Raw genomic sequence first — 15,483 nt, 5'->3', positions numbered from 1 at the left:
CTTACACAGACAAATAGAGACCTGGTCTGTGAAAACACACGGCTGCAGGATGAACTTGAAAAGAGCATGAAAAAGAGCCAGCAGTATGACTCTCTAGAGGCCAAATATGAAGAAGTATTGATGTCGCAGAAAGAGCTTCAGCTCAGCAAATCACAGCAAAGCGATAAAATCAGGGAACTGACAGCTGAGCTTCAGAGCCGCAAGGAATCAGAGGACCAACTGAAACGTGACCTGGAGAAGTGCCGTTCAGACCTGGTCTGTGAAAATACACGGCTGCGGGATGAAATTGTAAAGAGCATGAAAGACAGCCGGCAGGATGACTGTCTACAGGCCAAATATGAAGAACTGTCGATGTCGCAGAAAGAGCTTCAGCTCAGCAAATCACAGCAGAGTAGGAAAATCACCGAACTGACAGCTGAGCTACAGAGCCGTGAAGAATCAGAGTACAAACTGAAACGTGACCTGAAGAAGTGCCGTTCAGACCTGGTCTGTGAAAATACACGGCTGCAGGATGAACTTGTAAAGAGCATGAAAAAGAGCCAGCAGTATCAGGCTCTCAAGGCCGAATGTGAAGAACTGTCGATGTCGCAGAAAGAGCTTCAGCTCAGCAAATCACAGCAGAGCAGGAAAATCACCGAACTGACAGCCGAGCTACAGAGCCACAAGGAATCAGAGGACCAACTGAAAACTGACCTGAAGAAATGTTGTTCAGACCTGGTCTGGGAAAATCAACAGCTGCGGGATAAAGTTGCAAAGTACATGAAAGAGAGCCAGCAGTATCAGGATCTCCAGGCCGAATGTGAGGAACTGTTGGTGTCACAGCAGAGTAGGAAAATCAGTGAACTGACAGCTGAGCTTCAGAGCCGCAAGAAATCAGAGGACCAACTGAAACGTGACCTGAAGAAATGCTGTTCAGACCTGGTCTGTGAAAATAAACAGCTGCGGGAAGAACTTGTGAAGTACATGAAAGAGAGCCAGCAGTATCAGGCTCTCCAGGCTAAATATGAAGAGCTGTCGATGTCGCAGAAAGAGCTTCAGCTGAGCAAATCACAGCAGAGTAGGAAAATCAGGGAACTCACAGCTGAGCTTCAGAGTCATGAGGAATCAGAGGACCAACTGAAACGTGACCTGAAGAAGTCCCGTTCAGAGCTGGAACAGAAAAACAGCCTCCTGGAGGAACGCCTGCGGGATAAACAGTCACAGTGCCTCACTATTCAGAGCTTACAGACTGACGTTAAGCACAGAGACGCCATCATTTCCTCACTGCAGGAGACGAATAACATTTTGACTTCAGATCTGGAGCAGGTCAAAGCTAAGAACCGTTCCCTTGAGAAAGACCAGAAGGATCAGAAAGAATCAGAGCAGCTGGATCATCTGCCTCAGACTGAAAACCTGGGAAGTGAGGCTGAACTTCAGGCAGGACGACATGTCAGCCAATTGGAGAAAGAACTGGAGCGGGAGAGGGCTCGTTTCACAAAAGCCTACTGTAAGATCCAGTCTCTTAAGACGGAGCTCAAAGAGAAGAGCCTCGCTTTAGAGAAGAGTCAGACGGCCCGAGACAAACTCGTGTCTGCCCTGGAAAAAGAAAAGCTGCGATCGCAGTATTTTCAGCAGAAGGCTGAAGATAGTCCACGTAAATCCTCCTCATCACATTATAAAAACAAGCTGAGAGAGGCCAACGCTGCCTCTGAGCGTCTGAGCCAAGACCTGACAACACTGAGGATGGAGAAAGGAGACATCGAGGCCAAACTAGAGGACATTCAGAGGGAATACAACAGCATGAAGTCCACCGACAGTACGCTGCAGCTTACAATCAAGCAGCTTAAACAAAAAGAGTCGGAGAGCAACAAAAAACTGGCATCCCTCACAGACGCACTCCGAGAGGAGCAGATGAAGACCTCGGAGCTGAAGCTGAGAGCTCAGACGGCTGCCGGCGACTACGAGAGAGAGATGGACATGATGAGAGTGCACAGAGACAACCAGAGGAAGAGATCAGATGAGCTGCTTCAGAGGACGGAGCAGGATTTCGCTCTGAAAATGAGACATCAGAAAGAGCTGTACGACATCAAGCTCAAACAAGCCCAAGACGCTGAGCTCAGAGTCAGCGTCCAGGGCACCGACTTGGAAAGGACCAAAAAGGAGCTCCACAAAGCACAAGATGAAATGTTCCAGCTTAAGCGGGAAAACCGCCAACTTCATCAAGACAAGAGCGACCTGCAGCTCAGATGTGACAGGCTCATGTTCGCCAACAAGCCCATGACCGTCTGAATGTCCCACCTGTCCCTCAAAGTGTCTGTTTTTGTTTTTATTTGTTCTTTGTAACATCCAGAGAGGGATGGAGTGCATCTCTCTTTAAGTGTCTGCTTTTGTTTCTATGTTCCCTGTGTTATGTAGGTTTTCTCCGGGTGCTCCGGTTACCTTATAAAGTTTATAAACTGAATTTAAAAAAAAAAAAAAAAAAACAACCCCCAAAAAAATAAAATGTTTCAAATTGTTCATGTTGTGTGGATGTATATTTTTACGGGTCAGATCTAAACTACTGACACACAAGATAAAAAACAAACTTTATACATATTTTGTTTTCTCATGTCCTTTTTTTTCTGCCATTCAATTTTGATCACTTTGAGCTCTAGTGTGTTTATTATTTTAATTCAAGAGATGTTCAAGTCCAGTCACCAAACCTGGAGTCAGAGTGAAAGTCTGATTCCTAAATTGTGCGTAAAGTGTGAGCGCAGCACTGCACTGTGGTTTTAGGGCTTGTGCAGCACTACATATTCCTGCAGGAATCACAAATAAAAATACAATTTAGCCTTTCAAATGCATTAAAATGTCATTTCTAATGTGTATTTTTTACTATTGTAATTGCAATATCAATAACTTCCAAATATCCCAAAAAAATAAACAAAAAAAACAATAAGAAAATGGTCTGTTTGACATGTGTATCAGTGTCTGTGTCAGCCTCAACCTCTCCTATGCCTGTATGTTGATGTTTTGCAGAGGTGAGAGAATAAAACATTACATCGTAGTATTAGAATTTTTTTGTTAGACAATTTATAATTATGATTTTGAGTTTAAATTTTTGTTTTTTTGCTCAAATCCTTGATTTTAGCCTTTGGTAATAAGCTGGGTTGGAAAAAAGTTAAGATGTCAGATCCCCTAAGTCAGGGGTCTGCAACCTTTACTTTCCAAAGACCCGTTTTGCCTCAGCTCACCTGGATAAAAGTCATTCAGGAGCCGCAAAATCTACTTTATCTTCACATTAGGACAAAAAAAGTGTATTATCAGGTGAATAATTATCTAAACAAGAAGTTTTTGTGTTTATAAATTTGCACGTGATTTCTTAGTTTTTTATTTTTAATAAATTTGCAAATTTAAGAAACAAAAAAAAGAAAATTTGTAGAGTCATAGATTTCATAAATTTGCAAAATGTATGAAATTTCAATAAGTTGGAAATAAAAAAAAAATCAAAAGTTTGCAAAATAAAAAAATGTGATTTAAAAACGTGCAAAATTCAAAAAAGTGCAGAAATGTCACAAATTTGAAAAAAATACCCTTAATAATGCAATGTCAAAATTTTGCCTAATTTCCAAAACTTGTAAAAACTTTCTTAAATTGTAAAAAAAAAAGGATTTTTAATTAAAAAAAAAATCAAAAATTTGGGAAATCTTCAAATAAAATGTGGAAATCTTTTTCTTGATTTGCAAAAATGTCAAAAAATTGAAATTATTATTATTATTTTTTTTAAATAAAAAAACTTCAAAAAAAATCACAAAAAATTAAAACTTTGTTTCAAGAGGTGATGCATTTTTAGTACAAATATTATATTGTTTTTACTTTGTGTCTATTTCATTATCATTAATAACCTCTGTAAGAAAAATATTAAAAGACCTTTATTTAAATGATACTTTTAAAGCTACAAGGACCCCTGCCCTGAATAAATCTTAAAAACTGACTCACATGTGATGTGTATTTGTTGCGAAAATATGGCTCCAGATATAATTTGTAGACATCATCATCATCATCATTCATCTTTGTCACATGGTCTTGTCGACTGTCCCCAGGGGAAGCTAATCAGAGCAGCTACGATGGTGGATGTAGCATGGGAGAAGAAAGACATAAACAAAGTGAAACAAAACGACAAACAGATAAAGCTTTTTGGTAAACCAGGGTGAAGCTTGGCTCAACTCTGGTTCCCAAACATCACGGAGAAGCAGGTTAGTGGATTCATCTGTAGCTTTATTCTGTGGTGGTGATGATTCTGTGTCAGAGGGAACAACAGCTGGTCTGTGCTGAAGTCATATTATCAGGTAACAAACGGTGGTGACAGTAACAGATCAGGAACATTAAATTAATGAGTTAAAGGTGTTTCTTTCTCTATGAACAACTTAAAAAAAGGAAAAAATTAAACAAATTTAAACCCAAACATCCAGAGAGGGACCCTGTCATTCTTTCTGTACATAAGCCAGGTCCAACACTCACTTCCTGTCTGCTCTGAGACTCCTCCTCTCTTTGGTGATGTAAAACCTCTCCAGAGTGAGACATCACTGATTTTCCTTACTGAACATCATCTGTCCATAAAGTCCCATGATGCACCTCTTCTGGATCACATCTCCTCAGTCTCCCTCCTCCTCCTCGGGGGAGCCGATCCGCTGCAGGTGAGGCGGCTCCTCCAGCGCCTCCTGCTGGACGTGTTGGATGGAGACCATGCCGGTGAGCAGGGCGTAGCTCAGCATGGCGCCCAGAGCCACCAACGCCGACAGCAGCTGCTTCCTGCGCTTGTTAGGAACGTGGTCGAAGTCTGTGCTCTCAGAAGAGGACGCCGTCTTCTGAGTGGAGCTCTCTGCTGATGAGGAGGACAGGGTAAGAGATCAAACTACGGTGGCCCTGAAGTACAAATGGCTACAAAATAAAACATTCTCAATGAACAACTGAAACAAAGACAAATTTAAGGGTTAAAAAGAGGAATCAAACATCTTTCTGCCCTCTCACCTCGGCCGTCCTGAGGGAAGTACAGCAGCAGGATGTTGGTGCAGAAGTTGGTCAGGTTGTCCAGAGACTTCAGGTGTTGCTGCAGTTTCCCGTTGGGGAGTTTGGACTTCAGGATAGGAGCCAAGTGACCAAAGACGTACGCGTCCAGAGACGACGGTCTGCAGAGACAGAGACAGATTCACATATTTCTGCTGAAAAGATCAGCTCTTTGAATGAACGCTTATGTGTTTTCTGCTGTTTCTGCACACAGCCTCTAGTGGACACTCCAGGAACTGCAGTTTGTATCACTTCAGCATCAGTTTTATAGTCTTAAAGTGCAAGTTGCTGCTTCAGACCAGGTTAATCTGACTCATCTTTAGCCTTAAACCTCCATCAGACTTCATGTTTTGAGGATCATGTGTGAACGAACAGGTCAGGGAAGAATTCAAGGCTGGCTGAACTTACGAGTCCCCGAAGAAGAACTTGTGCGATCCGAGGCGTTGGGAGAGCAGGTTCATACACTCTGCGGCATCACGGTACAACTGAAACACACAGATACACACACAGACAGCATCAGACTGAGGGTTAGTGAGTGAGGAGAAGATCCCTGACTCTCCAAAAACACAACCACACATTCCCATGTTTCACACATTGATATAAAGAGTACCAAAGCTGGCTGTTCAAACTGAGCATGTGCAGATTTTCAAACTGCTGCAGTCCCTGAATCTGTCTGTAACTGATCAAAACACTTTTCTAAAAATAACACCAGATCTTCACCAGATTTTAAGGAAAACACTCAGGCCATGTCCACACCAAACCGCAGTTCATTCTGATTGGCTGGAACAGGTTTCACGTCTGAAAAACACTGCCCCCTATGGGTTTGGCGCGCTTCAAGCCACACTTATCGGCAGAGTTGTCCAGTTCAATTAGGGAGGATATATTTTTGAAAATACCCCTCTACGTGTGGACAAGGCCTTGGATAGAGAGCTCCCTATTCTAACCATAGACTGTAGAGTGGACAGCGTGGCTCCGCCATTTATCATTTTTTGGAGCAAAACATTCCCCCGTCTCAGGCGCCACCATTGTAGCAGTTTGCAGCCAGAGTCTGCGCAGTAGAGACGATGAGGGATTCTGGGAGAATCTGAGTGGAGCTGGGTGACAAAAATAATATATATATATTTTTCTTTCGAGAGTCTAATCACTTCCTGACTCTAACTCCAGACATATTTTACAATCGCTGAAAAAAATACACGAGAACAGCAGCTGTCAATCATCATTAAACGTTACGTAGAGCCTCGTTTTTAACCTCCTTTAACTAATGAAAACGAGACTTTTAAGAAAAAAGAGGACTTGGATACAACACAGCCAAATGATATCTTCAAATCACCACAACAATCAGACGTGAGAAACATTTCTACCAGGTGTATTAATTTTTTAAAGTTTGACAACAGCCCATCTGGAATGACTGGAAAGCCAGATTTTTAAACCTATACTGCAGCCAGCCACCAGGGGGAGCAGTTTTTGTGGAGACCTCACTTTGAGCCGAGCAAGCGGACGTCCATTTTTTTTTTACAGTCTATGGTTCTGACCTTCAGAGCGCAGAGAGTTCTGGAATGTTATGACATCACAAAGACAGAAAGCTCTCTGTCCTTGACGTTGAACATTCTAGAACCTCATTGATGGAGCTGCAGCATAAAGGCCGAGTAGAGCTTTAAAAACAAGAACAAGGACTTTAACATCAGTTCTTAAAGAGACAGGAGCCAGAGCAGAAACTAACCAGGGAGAGAAACAGAGATGTACTGAGCTGTAAATCATGAGAAGATACTACGGGGGCCCCAGAGGGACAGAATAAAAAAAGCAAAATACTCTCTTGTGTATAACGAAACTTCAAAATAATGACTAACGAAGATCTTTCTTAGCCCATTGGTAGGTTTTTTTTCTATTTACAAACAATTCAGGCGCCTACTTAGCAACTTTGTTACTATATATTCAGACCCCCCCCCCCCTTTTTTTTTCCAAAAAAACAACTAGTCACCACAGACTGTATAAAACATGGACATAGGCTCCCTGATGACACCCGTCTGTTCTTGAAATCGTGAAATGAAGCCAATCCGCAGATGCAGCCACATTGGTTATGATATCAGCAGTGAGTTTCCTTTATAACAGCTACAGGGTTCCCATCAGTCACATGACCTGAGCTGCGTCTCTGATTGGACAATCAAACAAGCCTAATAATTTCTAAACCGCCTAGTTAGGAAAAGATTCACTGACCATACAGTAGGGCTGGGATGATATGCTTTTCTCGCGAGTCGATTCTGTTGCGATTTTTGGGGTGCCGATTTGATTTAGATCGTGATTTTTCGATATTTACGATTTTTGCGACTTTTAGTTCGCTTTTCTAACACCAGACCCTGAGAAAAAGTTAAATGATGATGATAATATCTAAAGAGTTTATTATAAGTGGTAACATTTTTTCAATCCAGTTTATAAACAAAGACTGAAATGAAGAATTTGAATATGAATTTTTTTTTTTGACATTTGACGTTTGAGTTCTCTCCCACCCCTACTCCACAGTATGTGCCGATAGCGAAATCTGCACCTCAAACTCAAGCTGTTAATTGGTCCAGGCTGTAAATATGTTTTTTTTCTCTCCTACAGCGTCTATGACAATTACATGGAAAATACTCATTATGCAAAATCCTTTAGCGACTTTTAGCAACTTGTGGGACAGCTGATAGTGACTTTGGGCGTCATTTTTGTCTTTTAACTCTTTGTAATCAGAGATGTTTCTGGACTTGTCAGCTGAATGAGGCTCATAATAAGACAACTTTGACTAAAAATAAGACAAACACTTGATTGGAGTTCAGTATTTGCAGAGTTCCTCTAAGATTTTCCACCATCACTCATAAAGGATCTTCAGATCCTTCACCAGACATACAGACGTCTCCCTGATTCTCCTCTACACCAGAGGTTTCCATCCTGACAGGAACAAATTGCTGTTTTACGATGCTCCCTGAACGCTGCGTGACCTCTGACCTCTTTCCACGGCTGAGGTTTTGAAGCAGCAGATTTTCCAGCAGAGAGACTCTGAGGAGAGTTTTCCCCCGAAACTGTTCCGACCGCGTCGAGCTGCAGCCGGGCGTTCGGAAACAAACCTGAGGTCACCGTGGAAGAATGCAGCTCATGAGCTCACTGCAGGAGGGGTAAGATGTTTCCAGAAGCTCAGAGATGGACTCAGGCAGCGTGAGGTCTGGGAACACGTCTGAAACACCTAAACTCGTCCTCACCTCCTTCTCCAGCTCCTCTCCGGCCTCCAGGCCCTCGTCTCCTCGCAGCAGACGCAGCTTCTCCAGCTGCCCGCCCTGCATCCGCCCCGGGAGGAAGAAGTTCAGCGGGAATGGCATGTGTTCGGCGTACCAGCGGCGCGTCACATCCACGTAGTTCTTCGGCTCCACCCAGAAGGCGTAGATCTGAAAGAGAGGGAGCATGAGCACTGGACGATGCTCTGACTGTGAATCATGATTCAAAGACCAAACTGTCGTAAAGTTCATCACCAGAGCAGGTTTGAGCTTCTCCTCCATCAGAGAGATGAACGCCAGACTGTCCGCCCCCTCCTTCGCCGACAGGTCGTAGTCTGCATTGTACTTCTGAAAAACACACAGAACCCACATTAACTACTGAGATACAGGACACACGAACGCACCACAGAGAGATGCGACACACAGGAGTCTATCAGAGTTCATATCTGTGACTCTGAAGAGGAAAAAGAAGAAGAAGGGATAAAGTAGAGGATGAGTTACAGGAAGCTGCTGAGGAGAGGAAACAGGAGTCAGATCATCGTCTCTCTCCAGTAGCTCTTCTGTCGTTGTGGTTTCTGACTAACCTACCGCAGCGTGGAGAGCCAAGCATGCTGGGTAATGTCTTCCAGCTGCTTCAGGGACGGGGGTTAAAGAGGGAAGGATGTGAAGGCTGATAAATCACACCTTTAATCTCATCTTCAGTTTGTTCTCCTCTCTGAGAAACTTTCTGAACTTAGTTTCTAAAATAAACCTCTGATCCAGCTTCCTCTCAATTGAACCTCATTATCTTTATACAGGGATTAAAGGGGGCGTGGCTTATAATGATACTGGAGAGCTTCTCTGATTGGCTGATTGGTACAGTTGGATGCAGAGGCGGAAAAACACCACAACAACAAAAGCTCCGAAAAAGTCTACACCAATTTCTGGCTCATCTACATTTTATCTGTTGAAAAATATATACATAAAAAAATCAACTTTAAACAAATTTAAATATTTTTCGATAATGAAAAGTATTACCAAAAAATAACGAAATAAATCCTCATAAAAACAGATTTTTTTTATTTTTTTTTTCAATTTGTGAATTTTTATTTTTGATTTTCCTGTTTTTATGAGACACTATCTTGTAAAAACTAAAAATATTTATTTATGATTTTTCTTTTGTTTTTATGAGATACTATCACGTAAAAGAATGAATTTATTCATTTTTCATTTTTTGAAAAAACCTAAAATTACTAAATTCTGTTTTTATGAGGTAGTTATGTCCTAAAAACAGGAGTTTTTTTTTTTTCAAGTGACTGGAATACACCACCGTAGTAAAAAGAAAAATAAATAAAAACAACAACAACAAAGAAAAAAACAAAGCAAGACGGGAAAAAGTTTATTTGTTAAGTTTAGTTGTTTCTGGCATGTTTTAGCATTTAAACATCTGTGTGTGTATGTGTGTGTGTGCGTGAATAACCCCTTGCTCCCCTCTGTAAACACTCAGCAGGTAGTTATCAGGTGTGTCTACGCTCAGGTGAGACGCCGTCAGTCTGTGCAGGTGTTGTGAGCGTGCTCAGAAGCTCTCTGTGGTTAACGGCAGCTGGACTCAGATCAAAGACACGACAACACACACTCCACGTCTCTGATCGTTTCTGAGACAGCAGGAAGACAACGTGTGACTCCTGGTTTATTTATTCAGGATATTTAAAGAGAGCACGCTCTGCTCTTAAACCGTCGCTAACTGATGCTCTGCTCATGTGCAGAGAAGCGGACGCCCTGGACCTCAACTGGTTGGGACGCATTTTTTAACAGAACACCCTGATTCCAAAGAACCAGTGATAAAAATCTTCAGGATCACTTGGTGAAAGCATCATGAGAGCAGAGTGTGTCTGTTTTCTTTTTTTCTCACCCAGCCTCCTGTATAAAGCACCATAAAGATGTGTGTGTGCGTCCAGGTGAGTGTGAGGTCACCTGACCTGTCTTTACACTGAGCTCAGGTTGGTTTAAAGTCGTGCAGCAGCGTCTGCCTGCTGAGCTTTATGAGAATTATCCTCTCTGCAGGAATGTGTCTGAGTCTGCAGCTTCCTGTGTTTCCTGTGCTTTAACGAGTGTACACACACACACATACACACACACACAGCTGCAGCTTACTACACCCTCTACATGTTTGCACAGGCTGAAGGTTTGGAGGACTGTGAGTTTCTTAGTTTGGTGTTTCCTCTCCATCTAATCAGTGAATATTTCCTACTTTCATGTCTTAAACACATTTTCTCTCTGCTCAGGGATTAAATCAGAAAACCAAGAAGTAAACAGACATTCCCAAAGTCTAATTGTTCTGAAAAGATTCACCCAGAGTAAACAGACAGATCAAACAGCTCCACATCGTTCAGCCTTACCTGTTTTCTGAGGTGGATGATGATGTCAGAGGGTCTGGACAGAGTCTCTTTCTGATTGGTCCTCAGGGCAGGAAGTGTTCCTTAAAAAACAATCACAACAACAACATGAAAAACACGCTCGCCATTGAGTCAGCGCTGAAATATAAAAAGAGTCTAATACAGAAGAGGGACTGGCTCACCACTCGGACTCCGCCAGGGGTTTGAGATCTTCCTCAGCTTGAGAGGAGCTCCTGCAAACTGTGCGTACGCCTGCAGACAAGGAGCAAGGCGAGAAACACACACACACATCAGATCATGAGCCTGCAGACGGGGAGCAGGGCGAGATCTGGACATAAAACTGTTCAAACCCTCCAGCAGGACTCTACGGGAGCGTATTGCATTCACTTGAAGAAAAAAAAACAACTCAGGTTTTTCAGAGTAATTTATTCTTCGGTTTGTTTTTTGTGGCAATTAATTTTGTTTTTCCGATTAATATTTTTTTATTGGTTTGTTTTTTGTTAAAATTATTTCTGTTTTTATGAGTATTTTTTTGTGGTAATTATTTTTTGTTTTTCTGATCAATTTTTTATTTGGTTTTGTTTTTTTTTGTAATTATTTCTGTTTTTATGAGTAATTTTTTGTGGTAATTAATTTTGTTTCTCAGATTAATATTTTTTTTATTGGTTTGTTTTTTGTAGTAATTATTTCTGTTTTTATGAGTAATTTTTTTTTCTGTTTTCAGATTACTTTTTTCCTGTTTTTCTAAGTAATTTTTTCCTGAAGTATCGAGCTACTTCAAAATCCTGTGAGAACCTCCAACCTGCAGACGACTCCCGTGGATGTGTGGTGGCTCCTGTGTCCCTCACGGATCAGAGATCCTGTTCGGCACATATATGCCATATCCTTAACTTTCTACCGGCTTTCCAATGTAGAAGCAATGCATTTTTAATGCCACATCTTCGTCTATTCCTTAAGTATTACATTGAACAATAGGCTTATATAAAATATAAGGATAAAGTGGAAAACAAAACAAGGGCATCATACCCTGTGCGTGGCTAATACCTTACCTTTATTGACCCGGTACGGACCGGTAGAAGTAGCTCGATACTTCAGGAAAAAAATTACTCATAAAACAGGAAGAAAAAAAATTACCACAAAAAACAGCAGGTTGAGGTTCTCGTGGGATTTCTAAGTATCTCGATACTTCAGGATTTTTTTTTTTCAAAAAACAAGGGAAAAAAGTAATCTGAAAACAGAAAAAAACTCATAAAAACAGAAATAATTATAACAAAAAAACAAAACCAATAAAAAAATGTTAATCAGAAAAACAAAATTAATTACCACAAAAAATTACTCATAAAAACAGAAATAATTACAACAAAAAACAAACCAAACTAATAATTATAACAAAAAACAAACCAATAGAAAAAAAATTAATCAGAAAAACAAAATTAATTACCACAAAAAAACAAACCGAAGAATAAATTACTCTGAAAAACCTGAGTTGTTTTTTTTTTCTTCAAGTGAATGCACTACGCTTCTGTAGGACTCAAAGAGGAAAATTAAAAAAAAGATTATTATTCAATAAAACTTAGATATATTTAGCTCAGCATTTACTTCTGCTAAACACAGGTTTAAAAATGAGTGAGTGTGTGTGTGCGTCTGTTTTTACAGGAAGAGTTGTAGGTGACTCAGTTCTTCTGGAAATAAAAAAATAAAAGCTCCATTCAACTTTTACAACCAGAAAAAACTCTTCGTGAACCAGGGGCTCACACACGGAAACACACACACACACATCCACACACACACAGCAGAACAAACTATGTCAGTCTGCATGAGATGAAGTGGCCAACAGGAACATAACTAACGCTGGATAAACTCTGACTCCTGTTTTTCTGTCTCGTCTCAGGCTCTTTGAGGCATTCCTGATCCTGACCTGGACCTGATCTGGGTCTTGTGGGTTAAACACAGACCTGCTGTTCAGGTCCAGGGTCCTTGGTGGTTTGGAAAAAGCAGCACAGAGATTCCCAGCAGCGTCATCACCCAGAATGCACTGCTGCTGCTCAGCTCTCAGATCTGCGTCCAACTCAAACACGATCCCATCAGGTCTGATCAGTCAGAAGGGCTCTGTGGCCCTGAGCGTGGTCTGCAGGCTGGATCCTGCAGCCATACGTCAGTCATGGAAACAGCAGTGCATTCTGGGTGGTCAGACCGCAGCCAGCGTGCGTGTGTGACTCTGTCAGTCAGCCCGATCCACAGAGTGGTTTAAATCTGAGTTATTTAAACTGTCAGAGAGCGGCACACCAACGAGTTATCAGACGGAAAATTCATCTACAGTCTGAGTTTATTCCCAGGACTTTTTAAATATAATCTCACCTTGATTTATATAAAAGTCTCACTTATTCACTTTTTGATTTATGTATACAAATCTTACTAATTTACTCTTTTATTGATATTTAATGGTGTATTTACTAGGTGTGGGTATAAATACTGATGATGCAACATTTCTCCACTCAATTCAATAACAACAATTCAGCAAATCCTCTGTATTGATATTCAAATTTTTTTCTTCTGTACTATCTTGTTAGAGGCATAAAAAAGCCCAAAAACCAACTTAGAAGAAGAATCTATGCTGTGTTCAAAGAAGTAAGAAACAGTAGTTTAACATCTGTTTGAAATATTTTGACAATAATGGATAAAATATGAAATTATAAATAGTTTTTGACTCTGGAAAGCATTTGACAACCCACAATTTGTGAACTTCTAGATCAGAAGAAGCTCCATCAGTCACAGTGAGAGTGTTGGTGTGCAGGTGCTGCCCTGTAGTGGTCATATACTGAACTACACACACACACTGTGTGTATGCTTGGTTTCATTGATCAAACACACTTTTGGCTAAACCAGGGGTCTGCAACCTTTGCTTTCCAAAGCCGTTTTGCCTCAGCTCACCTGGATAAAAGTCATTTGGGAGCCGCAAAATCTACTTTATCTTCACATTAAGACAAAAAAAGTGTATAATCAGGTGAATAATTATCTAAACCAGAAGTTTATAAATTCGCACATGTGATTTCTTAGTTTTTTTTATTTTAAAAATTTGCAAATTTAAGAAAAAAAAAGGAAGAAATTTCAATAAGTTGGAAATCAAGAAGTAAAAAATAAAAAATTTGAAAAATAAAAAAATGTAATTTAAAAATGTGCAAAATTCTCAAAAATGCTGAATTGTCATAAATTTGCCAAAAAAACCCTAATAATGCAATTTTAGAATTTTGCTCTATTTCCAAAAATTGTAAAAACTTTCTAAAATTGCAAAAAATAGGGATTTTTATTTTAAAAAATCAAAAATTTGCTAAATCTTCAAAAAATGTGGATTTTTTTTTTCTTAATTTGCAAAAATGTCAAAAATTGAAATAAAAAAAAAAACTGCAAAAAAAAAAATCACAAAAAATTAAAGCTTTATTTCAAGGGGTGATGCATTTTTAGTAAAAAAAAATATATTATGTTTTTACTTTGTGTCTGTTTCATTATCATTAATACCCTCTGTATGAAAAATATTAAAAGACCTTTATCTTAATGATATTTTTAAAGCTACAAGGAGCCATTGCAATGGAGTCAAAGAGCCGCATAAGGCTCCCGAGCTTCAGGTTGCAAACCCCTGGGCTTAACTCTTATCAGTTTATGGAGAATAAGGAGCTGATAAAGTCTGTTCCTGTGGTTTATCCTTCATTCTTTCTTAGTTTGCTGGAATTAAAGCAGACTATAGTTAAATTCTTTGAAATGTTCCTTTAAAAATTTTAAAATCAGTGTTTGCTGTATTGACAGCTGTTTAACTACAAGTCCTCTTGTTTGATGTTATTTACATCAAATGTTGGTCTGTTTTCCTGATGAACTCCTGAATCATGGCTTTTGTAATTTCAGGATGATAAAGTTTGAAACCAGGACAGATACAGTGTGTTTCACATTAAGCTGCATAACGTTAACTCTACAGGATATCATCTCCTGCTTTAATCAACCGTTAAACTCTGATCAACCGTTGATGATGTTTGCCGCTCCGGTGACGTTTGTACGCCACCTGTGACATCATCACACCTAAAGCGTTATAAGTTTGACATTTGAAGGTGTCAGGTTAAAAAGCCGAGTCTTTCAGATGGACCGGTCCAGGTTCGGTTTTATGTATCACTATTTCCCGCTCTCTGTCAGTTCATTCATTAATTGGTTAATAAGTTAATCGGCTCCATGCTCGCGCTGTTATCGGTCAGTCAGTGTTAGCATGCTAACGTTAGCAGCACAGTGCTAACCGGGGGTCCTTATTGTGAACCGGACCCTGAGACCAGCTCTGACCCGGTCCATGCCGCAGTGATAGAGACTCACCAGAACCACCAGACAGTCGGTGCTGACGGAGGGCAGACCCCAGTCTCCTTCACAGCAAAACAACTCATCAGGCGCCGCCATCTTCAGCCGGAAACGGTAAACTTCACTCCGGAAGTGGAGCCTCAACTGAAGCGACTGATGACCAAAATAAAAGCCCGTCAAAGAACGTAAGCAACACATCTGTTTAAAATAAAGAACGAAATACTTTAATTTTTAGAAATTTAACAAATAAGATATAATATCTGAGTCTCAAGTAAACGAAATTCCGTAAAACAGGCCACATATTTTTTTCAGTGGACTTTATTTTGGAGGGTTTTTCAGATCTTTCTAACTCTGATACCACTAGAAGTTATTATAAGTAGTATAAGTATCATTACTCAGTAATAAACTCAGTAAAAGTTTGCACCTAACTACACCTTATGCAGCTCAATGCATTTATTTCATACATGTTCACATCCTGTTTTGCACCTTATACTGAGCTATACTTGGCA

The 15,483-nt window shown here is 40.3% G+C and overlaps 1 protein-coding gene across 3 annotated transcripts; it reads right to left on the bottom strand.

Moving 5' to 3' along the window:
- Window positions 1–4,222: 4,222 nt before the first annotated feature.
- Window positions 4,223–15,113, bottom strand: mtx1a (metaxin 1a). 3 transcript variants are annotated; one of them, XM_074683118.1, is made up of 8 exons: window positions 14,993–15,113; window positions 10,825–10,894; window positions 10,646–10,725; window positions 8,523–8,615; window positions 8,256–8,438; window positions 5,434–5,510; window positions 4,990–5,147; window positions 4,223–4,843 (listed from the first exon to the last, which is right to left on the bottom strand). In XM_074683118.1, exons 1-8 carry the CDS (start codon window positions 15,071–15,073, stop codon window positions 4,614–4,616), a joined length of 972 nt encoding a protein of 323 aa, XP_074539219.1. In that variant the 5' UTR covers window positions 15,074–15,113; the 3' UTR covers window positions 4,223–4,613. The 3 variants fall into 3 exon arrangements, with proteins under 3 accessions (XP_074539219.1, XP_074539220.1, XP_074539218.1); XM_074683119.1 differs by having other exon boundaries at window positions 4,223–4,840; XM_074683117.1 differs by having other exon boundaries at window positions 4,223–4,840; window positions 8,256–8,615.
- Between the last annotated feature and the right edge of the window lie 370 nt (window positions 15,114–15,483).

This window comes from Halichoeres trimaculatus, unplaced genomic scaffold, assembly GCF_033239565.1.
Source record: "Halichoeres trimaculatus isolate MK-OKI-2021-1 unplaced genomic scaffold, fHalTri1.1 fHalTri1_scaffold_12, whole genome shotgun sequence".
Lineage (NCBI taxonomy): Eukaryota > Metazoa > Chordata > Actinopteri > Labriformes > Labridae > Halichoeres > Halichoeres trimaculatus.
This window is presented reverse-complemented; position numbering and strand designations above follow the sequence as displayed.

Excerpts from the sequence above, each read along its gene's own strand:
- mtx1a (XM_074683117.1), bottom strand. The coding sequence starts at position 15,073 with ATGGCGGCGCCTGATGAGTTGTTTTGCTGTGAAGGAGACTGGGGTCTG. Across the intron at positions 5,148-5,433 it reads AAGTTCTTCTTCGGGGACTC|ACCGTCGTCTCTGGACGCGT; the intron begins GTAAGTTCAGCC and ends CTGTCTCTGCAG. Across the intron at positions 4,841-4,989 it reads CTTCCCTCAGGACGGCCGAG|AGAGCTCCACTCAGAAGACG; the intron begins GTGAGAGGGCAG and ends CCTCATCAGCAG.